Genomic DNA, 27,569 nt, shown 5'->3' with positions numbered 1-27,569 from the left:
TTATACCAAATACAGTTCCACCATATCCATTTTCTATCTTCTTCAGATTGCACTTCTCTCCTGTATACATGACTTCTCACTTTTTTCACCTCATACCATTGGTTTACTATTGTTTTTACTTTTTCCCACTCACTTTTTCATAAAATAACTTTATTCTCAAAGATTTTACTATTCCTACAATTCCAAACAATCCACAAAATAGCAAAGAATAACATAATCCATTTTTTTTTGACATATTGCACACATCACAATTGATCCAACCCTCAAATCAAGTTCTAACATCATTTACTTCTACCCAACATACACAACCCGCATTCAAGGCCATAGACCACAATTTTGAGCAAAAAGAGCAATGAAGAAAAAGGTGATTTACCGACTCCTGCGCCTTCTCACACAAAACACAAGTCCCTTCACCTTGGCTTATGATTCCCTTCCTTATTAGTTTGTCCTTTGTATTTAGCCCATCTGTTATCACAAACCATATGAGCATCTCAATTCTAGGTGGTACCAATCCTTTCCATAGATCATCAAAGACATGCTTCATAGTTGGCTCCCCATATATTTTTTCTTAGGCTACATTGATGAATGATTTCACATTGTATCTTCCATCCGAGCTAAATCTCCATGAGGCATTATCCCTGTTACCTGCACATACGAACACACTATCTAAAATGTTATTTAATTCTTCTATTTGTACTCTCTCCCTCTCAAAAAAATTCCTTCGCCATTGGAGACTCCACACCCATGATGAACCGATCCACACCCCACACTCATATATAGTGCTATTCTTCTGATTTAAAACCGCAAATAGCCTTGGAAATTTATCTTGTAGTGATACATTCCCAATCCATATATCTTTCCACAATCTTGTTTCTTTACCATTTCTAATACATTTTCTCTATGCCTCCTTGCAAATTTCTCTGTACAACTCATTATTCTTTGCAATGTTCACAATCTCCTTCCATGGACCATTGGATCCTTTATCATTGTGTTCTTCAACCGGCATGTTCTTGTCTATATCATAACAAGATCCAATTACTCTCTTCCACAGTAGTTCATTTTCATCCGAGTACCTCTACTATCACTTAAATAACATGGCTGCATTTTTCATTTCTATGTCCCCAACTCCAAGTCCTCCGTGCTCTCTAGGCTTTTGAATAGTGCTCTATTTGATTGTTGGCATAAATTTTTTTTCTTTTTTGTTTTCCCAGAAGAATCTCCTTTTTACCTGTATAATTTTCTTTGCAATTTCTTTTGGCATCTTAAAGATGCCAAGAAAATACATAGGCAAGCTATTTATCACTGATTTTATAATTACCAATCTCTCCACCTTTGTTAACAAACTCGACTTCCAGCTACTTAGCTTCCATTCTATCTTATCCAAGATCGGTTGCCATGTTGCAGCTCTTCTTGGACTTGCTCCCAATGGAATGCTAAGGTATGTAATAGGTAGTGTTCTTACCTCACAACTCATTGCCTCATTCAATCCTCTTATGTCCTCTTGTTTGCAATTCACCGGGATGATGATTGACTTTTGAAAGTTGATATTTAGCCCTGACATTAAGCCAAACCATTTCAGAATTCTTTTATAATTTCTCAGGACCCTAGGTTTAGGAGGACAGAAGAGAATAGTATCGTTGCAAACTAAAGGTGCGAAAGTGATACCCCTCTTTTACCCACCACTAAACCATCTATCATCTGTACACTTAATGCTCGTTTCACCAGTTTATTTAGGACCTCAGCCACCAGGACAAATAAGAACGGTGATATCGGATCACCCTGTCTGAGTCCTCTTTCTATGCGGAACGGTTTAGTCGGGGAGCCATTTACCATGACTGACATGGTTGCTGTCTCCAACATTCCTTGTATCCATGCCCTCCACGTAACCCCAAATCCCATTCTCTGAAGCACATGATCAAGAAAATTCCACCTAACGGAATCATATACCGTTTTGAAATCTAATTTTACCACAACTCCTGCTTTATTTATTTTTTTCAACCAAGACACTGTTTCACATGCTATAAGTGTCCCATTTAAACTCTGGCGACTCTGCACAAATACTGTTTGAGCCTCCCCAATTAACTCTTGCATGAGCGGTCTCAGTCTTGCTACCATCAATTTTGATATCACCTTATAAACGCACCCGACCATGTTTATTGGTCGAAGGTCATTTATCTCTTTTTTGCCTCTCGATTTTGTAGCCAATACCACCCATGTTACATTGATTTCTTCCGGCATCTTTCTTTCAACAAAGAAACCCTTCACCATACCTGAGAACTCCTTTCCCAATGTACCCCACGTTTTCTTTATAAATCCAAGGTTGTACCCATCCGGACTCGGCGCTCTTGTTGACTCGCATGACCATACCGCATTCTGTATTTCTTCATCAATTGGGATTATTTCTAGCTTCTCCTCCTGCTCAGTTGTAATTCTTGGTAGGAGGCCATCTTCAATGTAAACTTCTGGCACCTCTTCTTGTGTATATAGCTCTTTAAAGAATCTCCGGGCAACATATCTCGTTTGAATCCGGTGTTGTTTGACGCATTTCTTGTTTGTAAGCAACCAAGCTCTGTATCTGAGTCCTTTTAAAGATTTGTTGAAGTAATTTAAATGCATATATAATCCTCAAGTCGAGCGATGTACTCAATAAGTCTATCAATTAAATATCAGTTTGCTTTTGTCTTTGGAGATAATTCAATATAACCATGTTGCCTTAATATTAGATGTATGGTTGCTTTTGTCTTTGCTAATAATTCATGTTAAACATGATGTGATACGGTACAAATCAAATGGTTATTTTAATATGCATTTGGATGGTTGGTTTTCATCATAGTAACTCCTATGTAGATTTTACTTTATTAATAGCTTGTTTGAATCAAGTGATGTTTGAGGGGTATCTTATTTTCTAAGTAACCAAATGTATATTTGATGTTTAAAACAAGCTCTGGACTCGAATATTCATTTCTAAATTGACATAAAATGAATTGTTATTTTAATATCTATCTGGATGGTTGATTTTCACTGTAGATATTGCTGTTTGGGCGTGCTAGAGTTTATGGAAAAAAGAAAATTCTTGCAACTAAACTTAGGGAACTTAAATCTCGTCTGCTCGATTTGTCTGAAAAAAGGGATAAGTCTCTTGCAATTCTTTAATAAGGTTGTTTACAATTTAACTTGTTTTGTTGAAGATGTCGGAGGATTGTTCTTACAATTTTCAAAAGTTAAAGCAGAAGCTGAAGTTGACGGAAAAGAAGATGACAAAATTAAAAAATGATGATCACAAGGATCTTGTTAATGATGAGTGGGATATTTTTGAGTGGTAGCTATGCTAAGTATTTTGCTTATATCTTCTATTTCAAATATGCGTAGCAGTAGTAGATAGTAACAAATAGTTATTAATTTGAAAAGTTCATCGCTTTAATCTTTCTACAATTTTGTATAGAAAATATAATAAGGTGGATTTTTCTTGTACCCGATTTCTTTCTTTTGGTTATCAAATGTGCAATCAATTTATATTTTTTGTTTATTATCTTATTTAACATATATTGCAGGAATAAAAAATTTTTTAACTATCGAATTACTACTAATTAAAAAGGAAAAAAATGATGTGGTTAATTTTTCCAAAACATTGTGAAATATAATTGGTCAATAACAATATATTTCCTGATAAATAAAGATTAGAACATCATTGATTTGAAGAAAAAATCATTAGTGCATATGATAAATTGTGTAATAATGAGATTGTAGTGACATATATTTTATAATTTATTAATTTATATTTTTAAAAAATAACTAACTTAAATAGGATCAAGCGTGTTAGTAAAATTTTAGTTTATAATAGGCACCATATTCATAATATTTTTTAACAAAGTCTTTTAATCTAGAAAAATTATATTAAATCTAATCCAAATCAAACAAACAACCAAATTACAAGCAAATAACCATCGTCTTACCTAGTGAAATGAATATCCGACCTATTTTAGTTTCTCTTTTAATTTTTTTATATCAAGAGAACAAGGTAATAAATTAAAGGGTTAAGTGTTTTTTTTGTCCCTAAGGTCTTAGGTCAAAATCAAAATCGTCCCCGACCTTTTTTCGTATTAAAATCATCCTCAACATTACAAAACGTTATAAAATTGTCCTTTTGTCTATAAACGATATTTTTTGGACAATTTTACCCTTAAACAAAAATAAAAAAACCCTTCTTACCTCACCACTAAGATTTCTGTATCATCATCGCTACGCATCTCTCTTCATCTTCCTCTCTCTTTTCTCTTCGTCATCACCATTGTCACAATAACCATCACACCTTCTTTCTTTCTAAATCACTATCAGTCAACCACAAACTAAATTCAGCAACAGTAATAACCAAATTCAGCAATTTCAGTAAATTCAGCAACAGCAACAACAACATCCACAAAATAAATGAACAAAAATTTTAAATTTAACAACAATTTTAGCAATCATCAATCGCAATTTCAGATTCAAAATCAACAATAGAAATTAAAAAAAATGATGGTTATTTTTTCAAAAATAAAAAAAGGAAGAACGAATAGAGAAGGAAGAAAGTGATGGTGCGGGAACCTACTGCCATCAACCTCTGGCCACCGCCGCCTTCAGTGCACTGGTTCTACCCTCCTTCTTCCTCCATTTCTTTTCTTCTTTCTCTTCCTTCCAACTACCACCCACCATCGCTGTTCATCGAAAGCCAGCAGCCACTACAAGCGCCACCTCTCCCTTTTTCAGAACTCGATCCCAAACCCGCACCTTCCGATCTCCCGAAACTGCCGCCCACCACCTTTGATTTCTGGACAAGGATGAATTTGAAGGCTTCCCCATTGAACACCCCTCCTCCTATCATAATGCTTCCCACTCCAATTCCACTTCCTCTCTCACCCATCCCGACGCCATCTCGAATCAGACGGTGATAATCGCTCTGATGCAGAACTGCTGTGGTGCTTTGTCATCTCCCCTAGAAACAAAAACATTCTTCTCAGTCCTTTCTCTCACTTACCCAAGTTTCAGAGGAAAAAAAGAACAAAAATAAAAATTTTCCCATAATCGTGCTCGAATTCAGACCCATATCGAATTTCTTCAGCTGCTAAATCCTATTCCATCAAAGTTATAATCTTTTATGTGCTTTTGAATCATGGAGAGTAAAGGGAAGGAAAAGTTTGGTTTTTGATGATTTGGTGAGGGAGAGCAGGAGCCTGGAGAAAGAAAGAGAGAAATAGGCTTGGTGAGGATGATGAAAGGGGTTGGGGGTTAGTGGGGAGGAAAAGGGATTTTTTTAAGGGCAAAATTGTCTGAAAAAAATTGTTTATGGACAAAAGGACGATTTTATAATATTTTGTAACGTTGAGGATGGTTTTAATACGAAAAAAGATTGGGGACAATTTTGATTTTGACCTAAAACCTTAGAGACGAAGAAAGTACTTAACCCTAAATTATACTACAAATGGTATACCCAAAATAATTATCCACTTTAAAATGAAAAGAACCATCTACAATCATAGTAAAATGAACATTCCACTAGTTTAAATGGTTTAAAGTATAGTACATGATGCAATTTAATCATTGATGTGGAAAAAAAATAATGAATAAGAGCAATATAAACAGCAATAATTCTTATTGTATTAATCAATTACATGAATAAAAAGACATTACAGAACTATGCGAGTCTATTTGTAGCAATACATAAGTAAATTATTCATTGTATATTATCCTGCATTATTAATCAAAAATAGCACTATTCTAAAACTAATACAATAAAGTCATATTCAATTTGTAGTTCGGTAATGAGAGCACATTCCCTTGTTAATAAGAATTCCTTGTCTACTCAAGAGCATAATTTAGAGATGATTAATACTTGCATTGGTGAATTCGGTTGTCTTTGCTTTGCCTCCAAGATCAGCAGTTCGGTACTTTTCTTCTACAATTGTATTAAAGATGGCATTTTGAATTTGGTCCGCTTTATTATGGAAATTCAAATGGCGCAATATTGAAACACCACTCAACATTAAAGCAGTTGGATTTGCCATATTCTACACAAGCACAAAGTTTTATAGATTAGAACATGTTTATAACCACTACCACAAAAATAAATTGACAACAATTATTATTCACAATTTTGTTTTTCAAAAAAAGAGAAGATCAAATTAGTTTTATGAAATCACAAGGGCAAACTGATCTTGAGCACCTTCATGAAACATGCATTCAAATCTCATATTCTATAATAAGTTGATGATAATACCTCCTTTACCAATCTTGCAGCAGAAACATGTATGAAATGATGTCAGATGATAAGATTGTAACTTCTAGAATTTATTGATCAAAGTGCAAAATTTATCTTGCTGTCAAACCCAAATTCCAACCCAAATTCCCTAAGCCAGCACAAAGGTCACTAATAATATTACCATAGAAGTTTGACATCACTAGATAGCAAAAAGAGTAGAATTTTTTACAAGTTGTAGATTATAAAAATAAATGAGAGTAATTCCATTTTCAATAATCAAAATAAATTTTCAAATACAATTACACTCTAAATCCAAATTCACAAATATACCATCATGCAGCCATTTTCAATGATAACTTCCTCATACTTTATCTCAGAGTACTCCTCTGCAACCTCACGACTGTCCTAAAACAAAATTCAAAAATAGAAGGTTATTATTAGATTCACAAATAAAATAAGATAGATATTTATAAGTAATTGGAAGATAATGATAGATCTTGAGGAAAAGACCTTTAGTCTTCTGTATAACATTGGGCTTGTGAATAGCAGATACCTGCGAGGATGACGCAAGCGCCTTTCTCGTTGTGGCTGCAGGGACGTTGCAAGTGTTCGTGAACGGTGGTGGCGGTGGCTGTGGTTGATTCCGTCACAGAGAAAGGGCGAGTCGGGAGGGAGAAACATGCCGGCTGCGAGGGAATGGCTGCACGTCTGGGGAGTTGCGGGACGGCGGGAACGACGCACACAAACGGAGGGTGCTGCTGGGCGGTCGCCTTTGTAGATGTTGGCGTCAGCCGAATCTGTGTCGGACGGCGGCTGGTGTGTGCTTTAGAGCGGCACCGGTGAATTAGGAGGAGACCGGCTGAAAAGGAGGTAACAACAAATAGAGAGAGGAAGGCAATTTTTAGGAGGGTTTAGATAACTGACGGAAATCCTTATTTCTTTTAGAGTAATATCCCAAATAGGTCTCCAAGAAATTTACCATCCGACAGTTTTGTCCCCAACAAAATTTAAGTAAGATTTCGACCCTGAGGTTCTCAGATATCCCCCAAATACGTCCCCAAAACCGTTTGATCCGGTTAAAGTGGTGACGTGTCAGGTTAACTGTGACATGTCACCTTTAGGACATTTTGGTCCCCATCCACACTGGACAAAACGACGTTGTATTGGAACCAAGGGTAAAGCGACGTCGTTTCGAGAAGGACAAATTCGTCCCCACTTAGACAGAGAATGCAAACGGCACCGTTTTCATATTGGGGACCTATTTGTCTTATAATAGTATCTTAGGGGACCTATTTGACCTATAATTTGTGATGTTAAAAGAAGCTATATTTACTTCAACGCAATCTTTAAAAACACATTGACATTGGTCTGCTCATTTATCAAAATGGTAACATAAACCTAAAAATCCAAACATGTTAACCACACAAATATTTGGCTTCAATAGCAACACAAACCAAATCAAGTCAAAAGAAGGTTTATTTTCTTCAACATAAACTAAATGAAACCATTCTAAACAACATAACGTCTTCTTCCTCCAACATAACAAAAGGTGTTATCACCATGTTTCAGCAATATTGAAATTTTGTGTGAAACATGGTGATAATAATACTGTTTATTCCAAGCTCACCTTTCTTTTAGACGTCCAAAAGAGACAGTAATTAGGGTAAAGAATTCGAGGAGTGTTAGTGTTGAGACAATATCAGTTGCAACCAGTGGCACAGTATCTAAGTTGTTCAAATTCATTCAAACACGAGGGTTGAACCAGTCTTTCAAGAAATGATGCTTCTAAGAATTAATGTGAAAGTTGTTGTCTTAGTTATGTTACCACATTTTGTTATGTTGGAGGAAGAAGACGTTATGTTGTTTAGAATGGTTTCGTTTAGTTTATGTTGAAGAAAATAAACCTTCCTTTGACTTGATTTGGTTTGTGTTGCTATTGAAGCCAAATATTTGTGTGGTTAACATATTTGGGATTTCAGGTTTATGTTACCATTTTGATAAATGAACAGACCAATGTCAATGTGTTTTTAAGGTTTGCGTTGAAGTAAATATAGCTTCTTTTAACATCATGAATTATAGGTCGAATAGGTCCCCTAAGATACTATTATAAGGCAAATAGGTCCACCACATGAAAACGGCGCCGTTTGCATTATTTGTCTAAGTGGGGACGAATTTGTCCTCCCCAAAACAACATCGTTTTGCCCCTGGTTCCAATACGACGTCGTTTTGTCCAACGTGGATGGGGACCAAAATGTCCTAAAGGTGACATGTCACAGTTAACCTGACACGTCACCACTTTAACCGGATCAAACGATTTTAGAGACGTATCTGGGGATATCTGAGAACCTCAGAGTCAAAATCTTAGTTAAATTTTGTGGATGACAAAACTGTCGGATAGTAAATTTTTTGGAGACTTATTTAGGGTATTACTCTTTCTTTTAAATTTCAAATTAAAAACTATTAGAAATTAATTAATTGATTATAATTTGATTTTAATTTCAATTTAACTCTCGTTATACACATTATACGCTACATACATTGACTCTTTATATTTTCTCTATTTAAAATAGGTCTTCAAAAGAAATTTCATTGAACACGTTTGTTTTCAATAAAATGTTTAATATGTATTATATAAATAAATTTTTAATCAATTTTATTATAAATTAATTAAGTTTTAAAAATAATTATAAGATAAATTAGTATTTTTAAATCTGTGCCATTTTACCATAATTTTTAGGAATTTATCTATGTCATTAAAATATAGCACTACGTTAAATTTCTTTATTAGTCGTTAAGTTAAAGTGATAAAATATTTTATTTATCTTACGACACAAAAATTAAAGATCGCAAAACATAATCAAATTTTGTCAAATATGATAAATTAAATAAATTTTTGTTGAGAATGTAAAACATAATATTTTGTTATTAGTTTATTTTATATTTAAATTATTTTTTAATTAACAAAATAAATAAAATATGTATTTGATTATTAAAAGAATAATGATATTATAGGCAAAACAAACTTAGTGGGATGATTCTAAATTTATTTAATACAATGTAATCTGTAGACTAATTTTTTTAGAGTATATATCCATTTTAGTTCTCAAAGAATTTTAAATCAGACATTTTAGTCTCCAACTAAAATTAATTACTCGATTGGTCCCTAACAATTAATTTCCTCAGTCACTTAGGTCATTGACTCCATCAACTTTAACGGAAGACAAAATGGTCCCTGAAAACTCTAACATGAGAAAAAATGATCCCTGACAACTCTAACGAGGGACAAAATGATCTCTGACCATTTTATTCGAAAACGACACTGTTCTTCCCCAATTTTTATCATATCTCACATACCCCTAACATTCATACTCTCCTTCTTCACCTTCACAGTCTTCTTTTCCATCTTTTTCTTCCTCCTCTTTAACACCAAGATTAAACCATGGTGTAATTGTTATACGTATCGCACCTATCTCAACATGTCATGAACCACACACTTCCTAAATCTTTGTGACTGGTACATCCACCTCCTCTGCACTTCACCCACTAAAAGCATCCACTTCCACGTCTTTGATAACATTACCTCCAATTCTGACAACGTCCACGACATCCTCAAGACCAAGTCCCACAACTACTCTAAGGGCACGCCTTTCTCCACTCTCTGAATATAAATTGTTGGACATTAGGACATCATGAGAAGATTCTTCTTCGACATCATATGCAAATTCTCATTTGAAATAGACACCGAGTGCTTCATTCCTTCTTTCCTGGAGTCCAAGTTGGCAGACAGCTTCAACCTCGCATCCAAGCTATTACAATTAGCAATGTCGCTGTTGCCGCTCATATGGAAACTGAAACGATTATTGAACATTGGTTCGGAGAAGAAGCTGAAAGAAGCGATTGGAGTGGTGGACAATGTGGTCATAGAGATGTTAGGGCAGAGGAGGAGGGAGATGGCAACGACGATAACGAGTCTTAACAAATCAGACTTGCTGTCTAGATTCATGGGATCCATCGAAGACGACAACTAGTTAAGAGACATAGGCATTAGTTTCCTGAGTATAAATTGGTTGAGAACAAGTTGAGGATTTTTTTTCTTGTGAATATTAAATTTATAGAGTGTGCATTATGTAATTTGAAGTTATAGTGTTAGACTGTTAGTGTTATGCGAGATATGATGGAAATTGAGAGAGAACAGTGTCGTTTCCGAACAGAGGAGATCAGGGACCATTTTGTCCCCTGTTAGAGTTATCAGGGACTATTTTGTCCTCCGTTAGAATTAACAGAGTAAAGGACCTAAGGTTGCGTTTGGTTACAGAGACAGGGACACAGAGATACAGAATCATGTTTGGCAGAAGAGACATGGACAGAGACAATGTGTCCAGAGACACTGAGTTAGTGTATTTTGTGTCCATCCTGACAGAAAGAAAACAGAGACACTAACAAATGACACAACTTATTTTTTATTTTTTCTTTTATTATTCTTGTTAATTTTTTATAATTATATTTTTTATTATTATATTTTTCATCTCAAATTTTTTGATTAAAAAAATAAGAATAAATTAGATTTTCATAATTTGTTCTAATTTATCACCAAACAAAATACAAGAACACAAAATTTTGTGTCTCTGTCCATCAATGTCTTGTCCTGTCCTGTCCTATTCTCCGTGTCTTGTCCTATCCTATTCTCGAAAACAAACGTAACCTAAGTGGCTGACAGAGTTGATTTTTAGGAATCAATCGAGTAATTAATTTTAGTTGGGGGACTAAAGTGTCCAGTTTGAAATTCTTTGAGAACCAAAATGGGTATATACTTTTTTTTATATGAAAATATTTTTTTTTGTTAGAAATGAGATTATTTGGTATAATTATAGGAAAAGAATTTTCTCAATTTTTTTAATAATTCAGAGAGTAAAGTGTGATTTTTCACCATCAATTTTATAAATGGGACCAAAAATAAATACGAGAGAGGAAGCAATGAAGGGTTAGAGATCACACTTTACACTCTCAATTTTTTTTTTAACAATTGAGAGGATCTATTCCCATAATTATTAAAAAAATTAAAAGTGTAAAGTATAATCTTTAACTATTTATTGATCTCTCTCATATTTATTCTTGATCTTATTTATAAAACTAACGATAAAAGATACATTTTACTTCCTCAATTGTTAAAAAAATTGAGAAAATTAAATAAATTTTGTAGATAAAAAATCTCTACATACTGTAACACATAAAGACGTGTTTAATAAGTGACTATATTCTAACCAATATTTGAGAACATATTGAATATTTTCATAATATTATAATATACTTTAAATATTAATATTTAACTAAAATACTATCTCTATTTTCATGTTAAAAATAATTTCTGGTAATCTGTATATTAATAAAATAAAATAAATTAGCATCTTCCGACGGCTCACGTAGAGAGCTGAGTTTGTCACTTGCAGGCAACCCAAAATCTCAATTGTCAACCTGCGCACTGCGCACTCCTTCTCCTTCCCCGCGCATTTTAGCATCCGAACTTCTTCTTCTGACACTTGCGCCCTTTCTCTGCGAACTCTTCTTCTGTGCCAGCGAGGGGAGAGAGGGAAATTGAATTATGGATAAAACCTTTCTCTCTCCTTCATCGAAGCGCTCCGTACCTGCTCTACCCGACTCGAACTCGTTTCCGCCAAACGGATCCTCCAAGCGCGCCAGGTCTTCGTCTAAGACTCAGCCACCGCCGCTCTCCGTGCCTCAGGGCCACGTCGCATTTCGCCTCCTCTGCCAGGCCTCCCGAATCGGCGGCGTCATCGGAAAGTCCGGTTCCGTCATCAAGAGCCTCCAGCAGTCCACTGGCACCAAGATCCGCATCGAGGACGCGCCGGCGGAGGTGCAGGACAGGCTCATAGTGGTCGTCGGCGAGGGGACAATTTCCGGGAGGGTTTCTCTAAGCGGCGGCGAGGCCGTCGAGGTTTCAAAGGCACAGGAAGCGCTCTTGAAGGTGTTTGATAGGATTCTAGAGGTTGCGGCGGAGACTGAGGGGATTGAGGTTGGGGATAGGGTTGTTTGCAGCCGGCTGGTGGCTGACGCGGCGCAGGTTGGTTCGGTGATTGGGAAGGGCGGGAAGATTGTGGATAAGATCAGGAAGGACACTGGGTGTAGAATAAGGGCTTTCACCGACAATTCGGCACCTTCCACTTCCTCTTCCGACGAAGTGATTGAGGTATGGATGTAACTTATTGAATGTCCAGTTTCTAGTTGCAAGTCACGAATTAGTGTAGCATTTTCAGGAGTAGGAATCTCAAAACTAGTCTTGTTGAATGTCCTAGCATCTTATCTGTTTTCGATAGGATGGTGACTTTTGAATTCTGAAGGATTTGAATGTTACTTGGTTGCTAGTGTCTTGAGGGGGCTAGGGAGAGTGGATTTTAGTTTCATGGCTTAGGAGTTGGTAACATCTTCCAACTGACCAAGCAAAGGGTATTTGAACATGGCAGATGAGATTTGGTTTGTTTATGTATTGCAAAGGGTTTGCTTTTAACAAATGCGGTGCTGTACAAACTGCAACTCATGAAATGACACATGAATCGAGAATGTTATGTCGTGTTGTGTGTTTGCATACCCATGAGTTTTTATTAATTGCTTAAATTTCTTTTTCTATTATCGGGGAACAACATCAATGCTGTTACTTCATTCCATTGTTGCGTAGTGAACAGTTCTGCTGTTTCCCTTTTATTCTGAGAAAACATTCTGATCTGTGGTAGATAGAAGGCAATGTGTCATCCGTTAAGAAGGCACTTCTTGCGGTTTCTCGCCGTCTTCAAGATTTTCCTCCTCCTGATAGAACAAAGATGATGGGAAGCAAACCATATGAAGTGGTTCAGGATGAAACTTTGGTTTCAGTTCCGCATCATGAGACTTTAGCCGCAGTTCAACGTGAGAGTTTTACCGCAGTTCCGCATGAGACTTTCACCACAGCTCCTCGTGAGACTTTAAATGATCTTCATGTGGACCGTCTTCTGCAGAGAAGCTCTTTGCTTTCTTCTTTCTCCAGCAGCTCTAACAGCTATGCCACTGGAATTCATTCATTATCAGTTGAAGATAATATAGGGTCATCCTTGGAGCCAAAGGCGGTTCAGCTGGAAGTCTGCTTTAGAATTCTTTGTTCAAATGATCGGGTTGGCGGTGTTATTGGAAAAGGTGGTGCTATTGTGAAAGCTCTTCAAAATGAGACAGGGGCAACTATAAGTATCGGTCCTTTGGTAGGCGAGTGTGAGGATCGAGTAATTACTGTCACTGCTTCAGAGGTATGTTAACTATTTTTTTTTGTCTTGTAGTTGTATGCGTGTCATTATTATTATTTGGTGATTAACTTTTTTAGTTGGTGGTTGGTGGCTTAATTTTTTTTTTAACAGAATTCTGAGTCAAAATATTCCCCAGCACAGAAGGCTGTTGTGCTTGTTTACTCAAGGTCCATTGAAGCTGGTATTGAGAAGGGGCTAGACTCTGGATTCAAGGGGTCATCTGTTACTGCACGACTTTTGGTTCCATCGAACCAAGTTGGTTGTTTGTTGGGAAAAGGCGGTGTAATTGTTTCAGAAATGCGGAAGGCAACGGGGGCTTCCATTAGAATGATTGGTTCTGATCAGGCTCCAAAATGTTCATCAGATAATGATCAAGTCGTACAGGTCTGGACATGATTCTTTCCTTTATTTCATTTATAATTAAAATATGCTGAGGAATACCTTCTTCTCTGATAAATGTTATTTTCTGCATCTACAAACTCAAGCAAGTCTTTCCCTCTTAATCTTGTGAAATTTGAAGACCTCAAGAACACTATTGTGGAATACATGCTTCAAAATATTTATTATTCATAGTTTAAACATGTAATTTCTTCTTGCTTGTTTGCTTCTTGATTCTGAAATCCTCCAAAAATATAACATGTTTTGCACTGCTTGAAAGCAAGCACCTAAGCCTATTTCACAGAACTTGCATTCTAATTCTATTCTTGTTACAAGAATTTTGCTCCAACGGCATACCCCAAGACAGTACTTCATAATTACTTCAGTGCAATGACAATGTAATACTGCTTCTGAATTCACCATTTCACCCTGCATAATTATTAGCATTTTATGTAAAATGATATATGAAAAGTAATTTATGAACAAATTATTCCATATTTGGATAAGTGGTAACAAAAATATTGTTCTATGTTTGCACTTGTTCCTAGAAAATTTGGTTGGAGACTTTTTCTTTTTGGTTTGTAGAATCTTGATTTTCAATTTCTCAAGAGTACGAAAAATGGCTTTTTGCGAAGTGTCAAGTTGTACAACCAATTTGATTAAAAGTTTAAAACTGTTGTAATGACTTTTGATTACTGAAAATCCAAAAAACATCACAAGTAAAGCTATCAAAACAACCTTCAGAGGTGTTTTTGAAATAAAAAAGCAGACCCCTAGAATTGAGTAGATATCAGCTTATATCTTAGATGTTTGAGTATTAATTAGTTACTGTATTTATATACTTCTTTTCTTTTCCCTAGATATCAGGAGAGTTTTCAAGTGTGCAAGATGCGTTGTACAATGCAACTGGTAGACTGAGAGATAATCTTATTATCAGTTCACAGAACAGTGCTGGAACAAGGAGTCAAAACTCTGTGCGAGCGGACTCCAGTCTTTCCTCTGCAAGAGCTGACACCAGCCTATCCTCTGCACGAGCTGATACCAGTCCCTATGGGCGATTAAGAGATACGGTTCCTCTTAGTGGCCAACCAGCTTTTGGCGTTTCTCCTTGTTTGACTAGACATACATTGTCTCAAAGTATTGATCATCATGCTCTTGCACTTAATTTGGATCATAGTCTGGGTAGACATTCTTTGTCACAAAGCTTTGATCATCATGCTCTTCCATATAATTTAGATCATAGTATGGGTAGACATGTGTCACAAAGCCTCGATCGGCATGCTCTTGTGCAGAATTTAGATCATAGTCTGAGTAGACATAGTTTGTCACAAAGCCTTGATGATCATGCTTTTGCACAAAATTTAGATCATAGTCTGGGTAGACATAATTTGTCACAAAGCATTGATCATCATGCTCTAGCACAGAATTTAGATTATAGTCTAGGTAGGCATGGTTTGTCGCAAGGCAATGATCATCATGCTCTTTCGTGGAATGTAGACCATCCTTCTTCCCCAGGGTTATGGGCACCATCGGTATATCTCTTTCTCTTGGCTAGTTGGCTTACCTTCACAAGTTATTAGTTATTTATATTAAATTTGGCTGCAGACAGTGGCTGGCATAAATTCAAGGGGAATTAATGATCTTAGTTGGGGAATGACATCTCGAAAAGGAGGCTTGGAACTTGTCAGGTAGTTTGTTCACATTCATGACAAATTAAGCTGGTTTCAAAGCAAATGTATAATTTATTAAAACAAACTGCAGTTCTTCTTAGCATCACAAGTTCTAATATTTCAATAACATAAAGTGCTATTTATGGTGTCATATGATGGGTTATGGATGTCTGTGGTGTAAACCTTCTTAAACTTTGTCAAATCATGGACTTGAATGAAATTACTTCTTTGCACTAAAGAGTTTGTTATTTAGTATGAATTCTGCTGCACTATCTGTGCCATGTTTATGTAGCTGTGTGTTACCTCTCTTGCAACTCTACTTATACCTGCAGTTTTAGAATTCAATAATATTCAGTAGTTCTGTGTCGTGCATAATACTATTTGATTTGATGTTACTCCTTAGTTCGTCGTTGGTTTGCTCTTTCATTTCAAATCCTGCTTTGGAGTGAATTTATAACTTAACTAGAACTTGGTTTCTGATTGTGGTGGACACAGTTGAGCTAGAAGATGCCACAAAACTTATATTTTACTTTTTTTTTTGTCCTCAGTGGAAGTAAATCTGCTATTGTGACTAGTACAACTGTGGAAATTGTGGTTCCTGATGATACTATTGACTCTGTTTATGGGGAAAATGGTAGCAATTTGGCTCGTCTAAGACAGGTACGTAATTGGTCATGTTCGTATACACATTCGATAATTTGATGCTGAACTTAGTGTTAGGTTTTTCACAAAAGAACATTTAAACAATTATTCTGAAACCTATGTATTTATATTTTAAGCCTTGCTCCTGCAACAAAGGCCTTGTCAAAGTAATTATTTTCAGCAATTTCATTGCTGCAAGATGATTGATTCCATAGTTTCCAATCCATAATATATACTTAAGCTTTCACCAACACACAAATCTTCATATATGAACCTATACATTAAACAATATTCATTAATATATACTTGCATGGCACTTTTTCAATTCTCATATAAACTGGGGAAGTTGGACATGCCACTCATGCTACATTATATAATAAAAAGAACCTACATATGCTGAATCAGATCTCACATTCATGTTAAAAGGTCTCTAGAATATAGTAGAACACTATGGAAAAAGTATGCAAAAAGAAGGTACTCTTTCAGACTATCACAACTAAAATTGTTAAATATAATTTATATATAAAAAAATATCATAACCAAAAATAACATAGAAATGTATTGCAAAGCTCTGGCTAAAAGATTTGATATTGGGAAGCATTAATTCGTTTTGCCCTAGAGTAAAGTTTGACCAAACAGTAAGATTGTTGCCATGTGCCCTTGTATCAGAGGGTGATATTGGAAATAGCCTGATTTGGTACAACTACCTTTCTCAAGCCTCATAGGTGGAGCATTGAACATTGGACCAACCCTTCCTAATTTGTCTTCCCTCCTGTGTCTTTTCTACTTTCATTTGGATATATGGAATTGCTATAATAAAAGATTGAACTGCTAACAAAGATATTATGAAGCCTTAATTTTTCCTGTGTCTTTCAAAACATAAAAGTTATTGCCATCAACAGATTTCTGGCGCTAAGGTTGTCATACATGAACCTCGTCCTGGAACAAGTGACAGGACTATTGTAATATCCGGTACTCCTGATGAAACCCAAGCGGCACAGAGCCTTCTCCAAGCATTCATTCTCAGTGGATCATCATGACAATATCCTCTCACTCATGTCCCAATGTTCTCCTCGTAGATACTTTTTTTAGTAGTTTTAATTCCTTTCTTTTTCTTTTTTAAAGAAAATATATTTTGTATTTTAACTTACAGTTTTCCCCTAACCTGAAATCATGTAATATGCCGGTTTCCTGGCATTGTATCATTCATTCCTTATCATTCTCATCCTTGCTGAATTAATTCAGCCTAGGCTGTCTATTGAACTGTCAGTGTAGTTATTTTTCGTCAATTACTTGATTCTTTCTTTGGTGCGTACCTTAGTAACAGCGAGGTTTTTTGAATTCAGTTTGGTCTGCCTTACACCATTTCCGGACTCAATTATTGATCTATATTTTTGGCCACTACTATTGAAACTATGTTTCTCCAATTCACTCTATGCAATGAACGTTTCTTATTTTCCAGGGAATTGTTCATAATTTGCATCCTTCTTGATTATCTCACAGTAAAAGTATATATTTATTAAAGTTCTGCATAAAGCTTTTGGCAATTAAAAAACAAAACAACAATTTCGAGGATTGGGAAAATGAAACCATTTCTTTAACTCAATAGTAAAATCGAATGCTACACGGTAAAGGTAGCCGTAGCATTTCATACATACATACATTGATACCTCATAATTTCTGAAGTCCACAAACCTTCATAAATTGGTATATTACACAAATCATGTACCAAGAAGACATTATTACTCTCAAGTCCCCGACTCTAGGGAAAATGAGTTCATTGAATTGAAGAAGCAAACAAACAAGTGGATCAGTTGGCAGCAGCAGGGGTTGGATTAAGAGTGATTTCGACATTATCATGCACTCCTTGAAGCAGTAGTTCACCGTCGTATGTGAGCACTTTTCGCTTTTTAGCTGCTCTCAGTGTCCCGACAAGCGCCTCAAATATATTTGCACATTGGTCATCGTTAAATAGTGTCCCAAATGTAACCTTCACATCAACACAATGGAAGATGGAACAAAAAAACACAACAGAGTGAAAGAAAAAGCCATCAGTGAAGTGTCTGCATCCTAATTACAATGATCTAATGATATAGATCCTATGAAACAAATCAGGATACATGGATCTTTTTATTATTATCTGAATCTTCTCTGTTATTTTCATTTCCAGATACTAGGCTTAGATCCACAAAGATAGATTCGAAGTTCACATAATAGAGATTGAAACTAAAAAGGAGCATAATGAATAGTGAAGGTGGGAAGGAAAAGAGAGAATAAAAGTTTCATACCTTGTAAGAACCATCTGATTGGAGTGTGCCAAGCCTCTTGATCTCTTCCCTGAGGCGCCCAACCTCCTCTTCTACATTCATCCTTCAATGATTTATGGTTCCAACTTCCACTCTCTCTCCTCTTCTCTTCTCCTCAGATCACACCCACCTCAAGTTCTCAACAATACAAAATATCTTTCCCCTCAATCCATTTTATATAATAATTATAATATGCACGTTGTATTACACTTTTATTTATTTATTTACTTATTTTACATTAGCAAAAATGAAGTTTTATAACTAACGTTGTATTACGATCAAAGTTCATTCAAACAACTTTTACATTATCATTATTAAAAGAAAGGACTTTATATATCCCATGGCATAATTAGGATGAATTTTAGAGAGGAAATAAAAATTATTTTGCAATTAAAGGTGTATTAGAATAAAAATTTTAGGAGAGACTAAACTGAAATTTATATAATTATATAAGAAAAAAAAATTAAAGTTAGAGGCATTGTCCCCTTTTGCTTAATTAAGCTCCGCTTTATGTCATAATACTATAGAAATTTAAGTTAAAATTGTTATATTATCTTGGAGAATTTCACAAATTTAATCTTAAAAATATAGTATGACAAGTTGGTTAGAATATTACTTAGGTTTAATTATTCTGTTAATTCTTATAGTTTTACAAAATTTTCAATTAGGTTCTTATACTTTTTTTTTTAATTGGGTCTCTGTACTAAATTATTTTTTTAATTAGGTCCCTCTTAGTAGTAATTGACTTCATTATATAGAGACTCAACTAAAAAAAAATTAGTGCAGAGACTCAAATAAAAGAAAAAAAGTGTAGGGATTTAATTGAAAAAAAAAACTTGGTGCAGGAACCCAATTAAAAAGAAAAAAAATATAAGACCTAATTAAAATTTTCGCGAAACTATAGTAATCACCAAAAGATAAAATTGTTTTAAATTTAATATTATCTGCCTATAAATAATTTTACGTTTTTATACTACGAACTATAGTATAATCTCTCTATACCTATCTAAAAATTTTAAATTTGAGTTTCACTTTCTCTATACTCATTTAAAAGTTTTATATTCGAATTTTACTCCTAACTTAAAAAAAAATTATTTAGTATTTCTTTTTTTACGATATACGCGTTTTCTAATTGTGTGATAGTATATATATAGGTTCGAAAACTTGGAAATTAATTTATATTTGATATCTAGATTTAATAAGCTTTTTCTCCACCTTAATATCAGAGTCAATAAGATTCCATCTAAAATTAAAGTACCAATACCAGGATAAAAATGTGATCGTCAAAAATTTCAATTTCATTTAAAAAAAGAAAAAGAAAAAACCAGGTTGTGCCACAGTGGAAGTGCAATATTTTGATTTTAAATTAAATAATTAAATAGCAATTCAATTTTTTTGCTTTATTTGATTTGACTTAGAAATTTTATGTTACTTGTTTGCTGCTGTGTCTAGTTTCAGTGTTTTCCGAGAACGAAAGTGTTTGTAGGGAAAGCTTTCAATGTTTCCCATTTCTATTCTTTTTCCTTTCCTACACCCACTCTTCATCAATTCTTCATTAGGGTTACCCAAAAGCTTCTAACTTTCTGTTTGGAAGCAGAGAAAATTTCACGACTTGGGGGAGAAACAAAAGAGAGAGCAGCTGCTGTTAGTGATGCTTGAGTAATGGACACTGCGAATCAGCAGAGGCTGCAAGCAAGAACCTTTGATGATGATGATGATGATGAAGCCCAACAGCAGCAACAACAGCAACAAAAAACTGTGCTTGTTCCCATGCAGGTGAATGGTGCGTTGAACCCTTTTGATGGAGGTTCTCACGAGGTGGAAAAAGCTTTCGTGAGTTCTGGGTTGTCTTCTACTGCTACTTCTGTTCAGCCAAGAACCAGTGAGCTCACCATTGCATTTGAAGGCGAGGTTTATGTTTTCCCAGCGGTTACCCCAGAAAAGGTCCATTTTTTTATTTTTGTTGTTAAGTGATCGGTGCTCTTTTAATTTTATTCTCTCCCCATTGGTTGTTCAATGTTTGATTAGAAATTTTTGCTTGAGAATTGTTTCCCATAGATTAGGTGCCCTTGTTTTGAATTTGTGATGATAAACTTTTTTGTTTTTTGGGAAGAAAGAACTCTTATTATATATGGTTCAGGTTGTGATTGCTGGGATACTTACATGCTATCATTAGTTTACATTGGATGCATCATGAAATTAATTTCGTTTCTTCAATAAAATTTCACTGCTTTTGTATTTTTTATTTTTAATTTTTGTTTTCCTGAAACAAATAGGTGCAGGCTGTATTGTTACTCTTGGGAGCCCAAGAGATGCCCAGGATTGCTGCCAGCTCTGATTCTTCGTTGCAGCAGAATTGTCAGCAGATTATGGTGCTCTGTTTGAAAATTAATTGTCTTTCTTGGTGATTCCATCGTTTCTTGTCTCTTAACATTTGTTGGGTTTTCTACTTTTCTTATATGTGCAGGGAATAAATGATGCTTCCCGAGGTTCAAAGGTTTCACGAAGAATTGAATCACTTGTAAGGTTCCGTGAAAAGCGAAAAGACCGATGCTTTGAGAAAAAAATCCGGTACACTTGCCGTAAAGAGGTTGCCCAGAGGTAGGGTGTGGGCTTTGGGAAATTGGATTAGATGGTTGGCATGTCTCTTCCCCCCATCCCCACTGCTTGTCTTGTAATCAAATGGGTTTATTCCACTGCACTCTTTGACCTCTGGATATTGATGCTGTTGTTCTTCTTGAGATTGATTATATTTGAATCTCTAACAGGATGCATCGTAAGAATGGACAGTTTGCGTCACTGAAGGAAGGCTACAAATCTCCCGCTGAAAATTTCGATTCAAGCAATGGTGGAGGTGATACTTATTCACAGTCTATGTGAGTTGCAAGCTAAATCTCTGTGTTTTATTTTTAAAATTCACAATTTACATGTTGGAACTAATATGTTCTATTATTCTGTTCAACCTCTTCCATGATTTAGTGAACGTAGATGTCAGCATTGTGGAACTGGTGAGAAGTCAACTCCAGCTATGCGTCGAGGACCCTCTGGTCCAAGATCTCTGTGCAACGCCTGTGGTCTTATGTGGGCAAATAAGGTGAATAATATCCGTATATTAAGCTTGATCTGGATTTATGTTTCTTATTATTGATTGTAGCTAGTGCTGCCCTCCATAATCAGGTTTTGCATGCAATTAAGTATCTAATTTGTTGTTTTTTTGTTTTTATGGTTACAGTAACTAGATGCCATGTCTGAAGAGTAGTACTTTTGTGTACAATTATTTAGAAAAAGGTCTTTTTTATGCATATTTTACCTCTGAAAGCTTGTCATGTTGCCACGAAGACTGTTAACTTATAGTTGTCTATTTGATGTAACCATGGTTGAGGAGTTTATGAGGGAAACAAACAACTTTTCCGTAAGTGCTTTCAAGTTTAATTGGTGAATCCTTGATAGATGACAATAATGTGTATCCTCAGTAATTTTATCTTTTTACTTTTGGTGTAAAATTGATGAAAATTCTTTATACTACCCACTGTCCTGATTTTAACCTGGACATGAAAATGTTTCTTCCATCCAACATTTATGCCTGTTGTTGTTGTTATAAACTCATAACATGGAATTGCAATTGTTTGAAAGGTGTTTATTTTGCTTTTATGGATTGTCATGAGCGCGCATGGATAATTTAATTGCATTTTCCCATGTTGCCGAATGCGATTACAGTAATCTTATCTATATCATGCTATTACTTATCATTAATTACATGCTTAATTGATTTGAAGGGAACTCTGAGAGATCTCAGCAAAACATCAAGAATCACCTTTGAACAAAATGGACAGGTTCGTACTGGTGTTTTTATAATATTGCTACCTAACAATGTCTTGTCTTCCTGGTTTAGAAGATACTGCTGTAGCCTGTATAATGTTACAAATGATTCGAGTATATATTAGTTATAAATGAGTTTAGTCTACGTGTTGAACCTATAATTTTGCTCCTAGTGATCACCTAATTCAGATTTTCTTATTATAATTAATTCTCAACAGAAGATTTCGGATTTTCAATTCTAATCATTTGTCTTTATCAACAGGATACATCAGCTGATATAAAACCTTCACCAACAGAACCAGAGAACTCTTCTCCTGACCAGAACGAGGATGTATGTTTCCATGGGATGGAACTAAACAAATTAATAAAGCATTTCCTAATGTGGAAAATGCTACTCATTATTTATCAAATCTGCTCATATAGATTGAGTTCTTTTGCTTGCATGAGTGGAACATAGATAGTTGATTCTGTTCTATTGAACTGTCATTCATTATATTTACTCAATTTTATTTCTATCAGATCTGCCTAGAGGAAGCCAAACCTGTGCCAATAGATTCGAGACAGTCACCTGAGAGGAACAATGATCAGGTTCTAGAAGTTTTTCATCCCTCTATTACTCAGTGGAAGCTATGATTGTCTTATATGGTCATATGAGAAATTCCATTGACCAGATACCCGAAGGATGTGATACGAAGCTAAATTGGAGTATTTTGTGATCAAATTTAATTTTATGCTGTAGTCTTGAATATACTGAAAAATGTCAACTTTGGAATATTTGTCATCAAGTCGAATTCTCTGATTTACAGTATACAGTTGATACTGCGGAAGCAGTTACCAACGATTCATCTATCCAAATGGAGAATAATGCTCTCAGCATACATCAAGAGGTATTCTTTTGTTTGGAAAGAGTTTTGCGGTAATATTAGCTCCTAACATTTGGAAATTGGCAGTTTGTATGTAATACTTTTGATGGTTGCAGGATAATAAGCTTGAAGATTTTGCCGACGCTTCTGGGACAGAATTTGATATTCCTGCCTGTTTTGATGAGCAGGTACCTTTTTTTCGTTTTTGATGACTTATCATGAATCATAATTCTTAGAACATGATGAGACCCTTGAAGGCTTGAATTGAAAGCCTGTGTGTGTGGATCAGTTAATTGTGTGAGCACACTTACAGGTTGACATTGACATTGATGATTCCAACATGAGGACTTACTGGCTATGAGAGTTGCCAATTATCCACACATGCATTTTCTGTGATACAACCTAATACGCTATGCTGCTTCAACTAACATACGACTTCTGGGGATGGTTTGTGTTTTATAGACAAATTATTTCTGGAAGCAATGTGAATTATGACTGTAGAATTAGATTTTTAGGTTCACTCTCTCTTTCTCTCTCATTTCTGTATATCCTATCAATACTGGATTCGATTTATATATTGTGAATAGTTCCGTTTTTGCCCTTAACTCTTCAAAATATAAGTGAATTTATTTTCTTTACCGTTTTATGAGGGAATAAAAATATCGTATTAGACATCTACGTAGTTTGGATTTTGCATTATTAGATATTGGGAAGTTTGAATTACTATACTATATTCGGGCCGAACAGAATAGGGGTACACATTTATAAAGCTCTTTCGTCAAAGCTGGTTGGTGTTAACAAACAAATAATGGTGAATTTACCATTTGTTATGTCTCTTTTGTTGTCTACAATGATGAGTTTTTAAAAATGAGTAGAGATAAATTTTTTCGGTCTATAAGGCATCGTTTGTTTCTAAAAGACTGGAACTGAGATTGATAGGCTGTAATTTAGTATTGTGTTCGGTGCTTAGAAATTAGAATTAAAATTTTAGTTCCAAGACATAAAATTTCAGTTCCTTTAATACCTTCAAAAAGTGGAGACAAAGGAAATTAAAATTTCTAGGATTCAGTACTTCAGACAATGGAGACAGAAGAGACTAAAATATCTATAGACGAAAACTTTAATAACATTTTTTTAAAATATTTTTATTTAATTTTTCAAATTTTAAATCTACTTTTCAATTCTCATATTTATTTTAAACCAAACATGATACTTAGATATAACATAGTCTAATATATTTTATACCAAACATAATAAAGTGATTTAATTTTGTCTCTTAATATCAGTCTTCCTTCTAAACGCAACTTAAGAGTTTGTGATGATTTGAATTTGATTTGGACAAAGGACTCAAAGTATGGCCATAGTACATCGTCCATAGTTCATACTTTTATACTCCAATCGTAGGACTAAATTTCTATATTGGTCATTGAGATTTATGACTTTTATCATTTTAGTCTCTCACATTTAAAATTTAATATACTATTTCTTGAAATCTAGTTCTAGGCACCATATTGGTTCTTGGACCCTTTCTGCCATTGGATCAATAAATGGAGTACTGAACTAGTTTTGACTTGCCACCTTAGACATATGGTTAAATAATATTGTAGTTTTGACACACAATGAAAGAAGAAGAACCAAATCTCATTTTTTTTTTTTTGTTAGAGCTAAAATTAGATGCTTCAGAAATGTCTTATTTGCCACGAACCATGTATTTTGGCTGAAAAAGATTATGGGAGTACTCTCCCTAACATGGATTCCAAGCTCAACACCAGCATCTCTTGTTTCACAATTAACAGTCACCGACTTCTATCACCAAATATCTTTTATCTCTGCAGGGTTTGGGGGGTTTCGTGCAGACATATACATTTGTTATTTTACTGAGAAGACTGCCTTCCTAATACTCATTTTACACACAAATTCTCTAAGTGGTCAAACATGTTTCACTTTGAGGATACAGCTTGCGGTGGGGATTCACAGGTTGGGGTCACATCGTACTGTTAATCGTATGTACAAATAAAACTCCTTGCTTCAGATATCATTGTCTGAGTTTCTTCTTAAAAGTACCTAGTGAGATGGCGGCGTAGCCAGAGTTCATACATGACCATATGAAACGCATCTAGTCTAACTGGAGGTGTATTCCACTGGAAATGCTTCTGGACCTGAACCATAAACAGAAAATTAAAACTAGTGTGTTATCATCTTACAAGAAGCCATGATTTATTTCAACGTATGAAATTTTTGTCTTAAATCACAAACATAAGTAGCTTCATGACGGATATGATTCCATAATTGCACCAACTATCAGCTAACTGATATTTTTAAAAACCAGAAACTGAAACTTATTACCTTTACTAAGTTCTGATTCAATGTCACAAAATCTTTCTCAGATATATTTCTCAGAATGTCTTTGAGCTGATAAAGGTCACTTTCCTTCACTACTACAGAAAACTTCCTCCAATCCAGAATCTCATTAAAAGGCAAGTCATAATAGTTTGACATGATTACTGCAGATAGAGGACAAGAATTTCTGTTAGAACTTAGAAGATTGAATTCACAGAAGAGATGGGTAATCAGTGAGCAACAAAAGTCATGCAGATGTAGTTTACCCGGAACACAGCCATAATGGATTGAGTCCGCGATACGGCTGCTACCAACAGGACCGTGAGGGCACAAACAAAACTTGGATCTATAAAGTTTCTCCAAATAAACAATAGATCCAGTAGCATGACGGTCAATTCTGTTATTCTGAATGTCAAGTTCAGTATCATTGTCCCACACAGCTGCTAGTTCATCTTTCAATTTAGAATCAGAGCGACCAGCCCAGAAAGCAAGTATTTTCCTGCAGTATTTTCCGGATAGGAATTGGTATTAAAATTCATAAAGATGGCACAGTTTCAGGTGACTTAACTGAAAATTGTGTTTCTAACAAGCAAAAGAATTCAATTTTATGGTACGAAAACAATTTCCACCTTCTCTTTATGTCATTTCCACCTGCAGGGTGAAGAAATGGCAGCTGGACTTGGGGGAGGGTAACATCTTTGTGTGGAATAAACAAACCGTCATAACTGGATGAACAAACCACCCGAATGGAATTTTTGACAAGATATGGAACCCCATTCGTAGCCTTGGCACCGATATCATGGCAAGTCACAAAAAAGTGATCAGCACCCAATGTTCTGTTCCAATAAGGATACTTGAACTTTAGGCTCTCCACATACTTCCCAACTTCATAAATCATAAGCTCATAAGTCAACCCCTGCATACTTCACATGCGCGCATTAGACTCTTATATTGAGAACTATGCTAGACACTAGGTTGTTGAATTCATGCGTAGTGCTATCTGCTAAGCATATTCCATATTCTATTATCTGTTGATAGTATTTGAATAATTTTATTCAGGCTTAGATATGTACAAATTAACCGTTCTCCTCAATGATTACGTGTGATTTGAGAATCAATTATGAGAATTGTGAAAACAAGTGGCACCCAAAATCTTTCCACAAATGCACAATTGGCTTTATATGTATTTAGCAATTTCAACCTAAAAGTTGTGATTTGTGAACATTTGACATTTCAGCTATTTGCTATACAAGAATAACTAACTAAACATTGATTTGAATAAATAAAAACAGAAAATATATTGCACAATTGAACAGGTTTCTTGTTGCGAGATGTGAGTTAACCCCTGAGAATTATGCAAATCATTCTTGGAGGTGAAACTAGGGCATGCATACCTTGCCTCGCATTTTGTGGCAAGAAATAGGAATGAAGAAGAGGTGAGCTTGAAGAGGATCGGCAGTGAAGAAACGGCTTTCTTTGATGTTCTTGAAGAAATAACCTTCGCTGGAATATTTCCCGGTGAGCTTCCTCGGCGTGTGGAAATAGGTCTCAGGATCACCATCAGGGTACACGAACACCTTCAACTCCTTCTCCATCTTCTCGTAGTCCAATTCGAATGCCTCCGGCGAGTGGAACACTCTAGAAGAATGCAACGTTACTCTGCGCGGCGCATCGAAATCGCGCTGTGCATCACAGAAAGAAGAGACAAAAAGGTCAAAAAATCAAAACGGTGAGCGAGAATTTGAGAGAGAGAGAGAGACAGAGAGACTTGGAGCTCGAGGTTGAAGAGTAGCTGCGCGGAGATGAAGACGCTCGTGAGGGTGTAAAGGAGGTAGAGGAGGATGCATGCGGTGGAGACGCAGAGGTATCGACAGCGAGGGTGGTTGCGGAATATTCCGGGAAAATTTGGGAAGGAAAATGAGTTTTCTTGGGAAAGTGGAGGTGGCGCCATGGAATTGGCGGGAAAATCAGGATTCTCGGAAGGTAGTTGAAACAGATTTCTTTTTCTCATGTCTTCTGCTTACTGATTT

General features: G+C 35.4%; 4 protein-coding genes across 6 annotated transcripts; 2 read left to right on the top strand and 2 right to left on the bottom strand.

The window, feature by feature from the left end:
- Positions 1–11,656: 11,656 nt before the first annotated feature.
- On the top strand, positions 11,657–17,677 carry LOC130954221 (KH domain-containing protein HEN4-like). Its single transcript, XM_057880948.1, has 7 exons — positions 11,657–12,440; positions 12,982–13,524; positions 13,633–13,905; positions 14,760–15,431; positions 15,505–15,587; positions 16,118–16,229; positions 17,114–17,677. Exons 1-7 carry the CDS (start codon positions 11,835–11,837, stop codon positions 17,249–17,251), a joined length of 2,427 nt encoding a protein of 808 aa, XP_057736931.1. The 5' UTR covers positions 11,657–11,834; the 3' UTR covers positions 17,252–17,677.
- Positions 17,678–17,786: 109 nt separating this feature from the next.
- Positions 17,787–18,733, bottom strand: LOC130954223 (costars family protein-like). Its single transcript, XM_057880951.1, has 2 exons — positions 18,500–18,733; positions 17,787–18,201 (listed from the first exon to the last, which is right to left on the bottom strand). Exons 1-2 carry the CDS (start codon positions 18,578–18,580, stop codon positions 18,022–18,024), a joined length of 261 nt encoding a protein of 86 aa, XP_057736934.1. The 5' UTR covers positions 18,581–18,733; the 3' UTR covers positions 17,787–18,021.
- A 1,158-nt stretch (positions 18,734–19,891) lies between these two features.
- Positions 19,892–23,841, top strand: LOC130954222 (GATA transcription factor 24-like). 2 transcript variants are annotated; one of them, XM_057880950.1, is made up of 11 exons: positions 19,892–20,461; positions 20,800–20,889; positions 20,985–21,118; positions 21,286–21,393; positions 21,497–21,611; positions 22,294–22,350; positions 22,599–22,667; positions 22,856–22,924; positions 23,143–23,223; positions 23,316–23,387; positions 23,513–23,841. In XM_057880950.1, exons 1-11 carry the CDS (start codon positions 20,180–20,182, stop codon positions 23,558–23,560), a joined length of 1,125 nt encoding a protein of 374 aa, XP_057736933.1. In that variant the 5' UTR covers positions 19,892–20,179; the 3' UTR covers positions 23,561–23,841. The 2 variants fall into 2 exon arrangements, with proteins under 2 accessions (XP_057736933.1, XP_057736932.1); XM_057880949.1 differs by having other exon boundaries at positions 20,794–20,889.
- Positions 23,842–24,869: 1,028 nt separating this feature from the next.
- Positions 24,870–27,569, bottom strand: LOC130954952 (probable glycosyltransferase At5g03795). 2 transcript variants are annotated; one of them, XM_057881725.1, is made up of 6 exons: positions 27,308–27,569; positions 26,934–27,221; positions 26,169–26,455; positions 25,806–26,038; positions 25,546–25,703; positions 24,870–25,358 (listed from the first exon to the last, which is right to left on the bottom strand). In XM_057881725.1, the coding sequence occupies exons 1-6, from the start codon at positions 27,548–27,550 to the stop codon at positions 25,254–25,256; spliced, it is 1,314 nt and encodes a 437-aa protein (XP_057737708.1). In that variant the 5' UTR covers positions 27,551–27,569; the 3' UTR covers positions 24,870–25,253. The 2 variants fall into 2 exon arrangements, with proteins under 2 accessions (XP_057737708.1, XP_057737709.1); XM_057881726.1 differs by having other exon boundaries at positions 27,300–27,567.

This window comes from Arachis stenosperma, chromosome 10, assembly GCF_014773155.1.
Source record: "Arachis stenosperma cultivar V10309 chromosome 10, arast.V10309.gnm1.PFL2, whole genome shotgun sequence".
Classification (NCBI taxonomy): Eukaryota; Viridiplantae; Streptophyta; class Magnoliopsida; order Fabales; family Fabaceae; genus Arachis; species Arachis stenosperma.
This window is presented reverse-complemented; position numbering and strand designations above follow the sequence as displayed.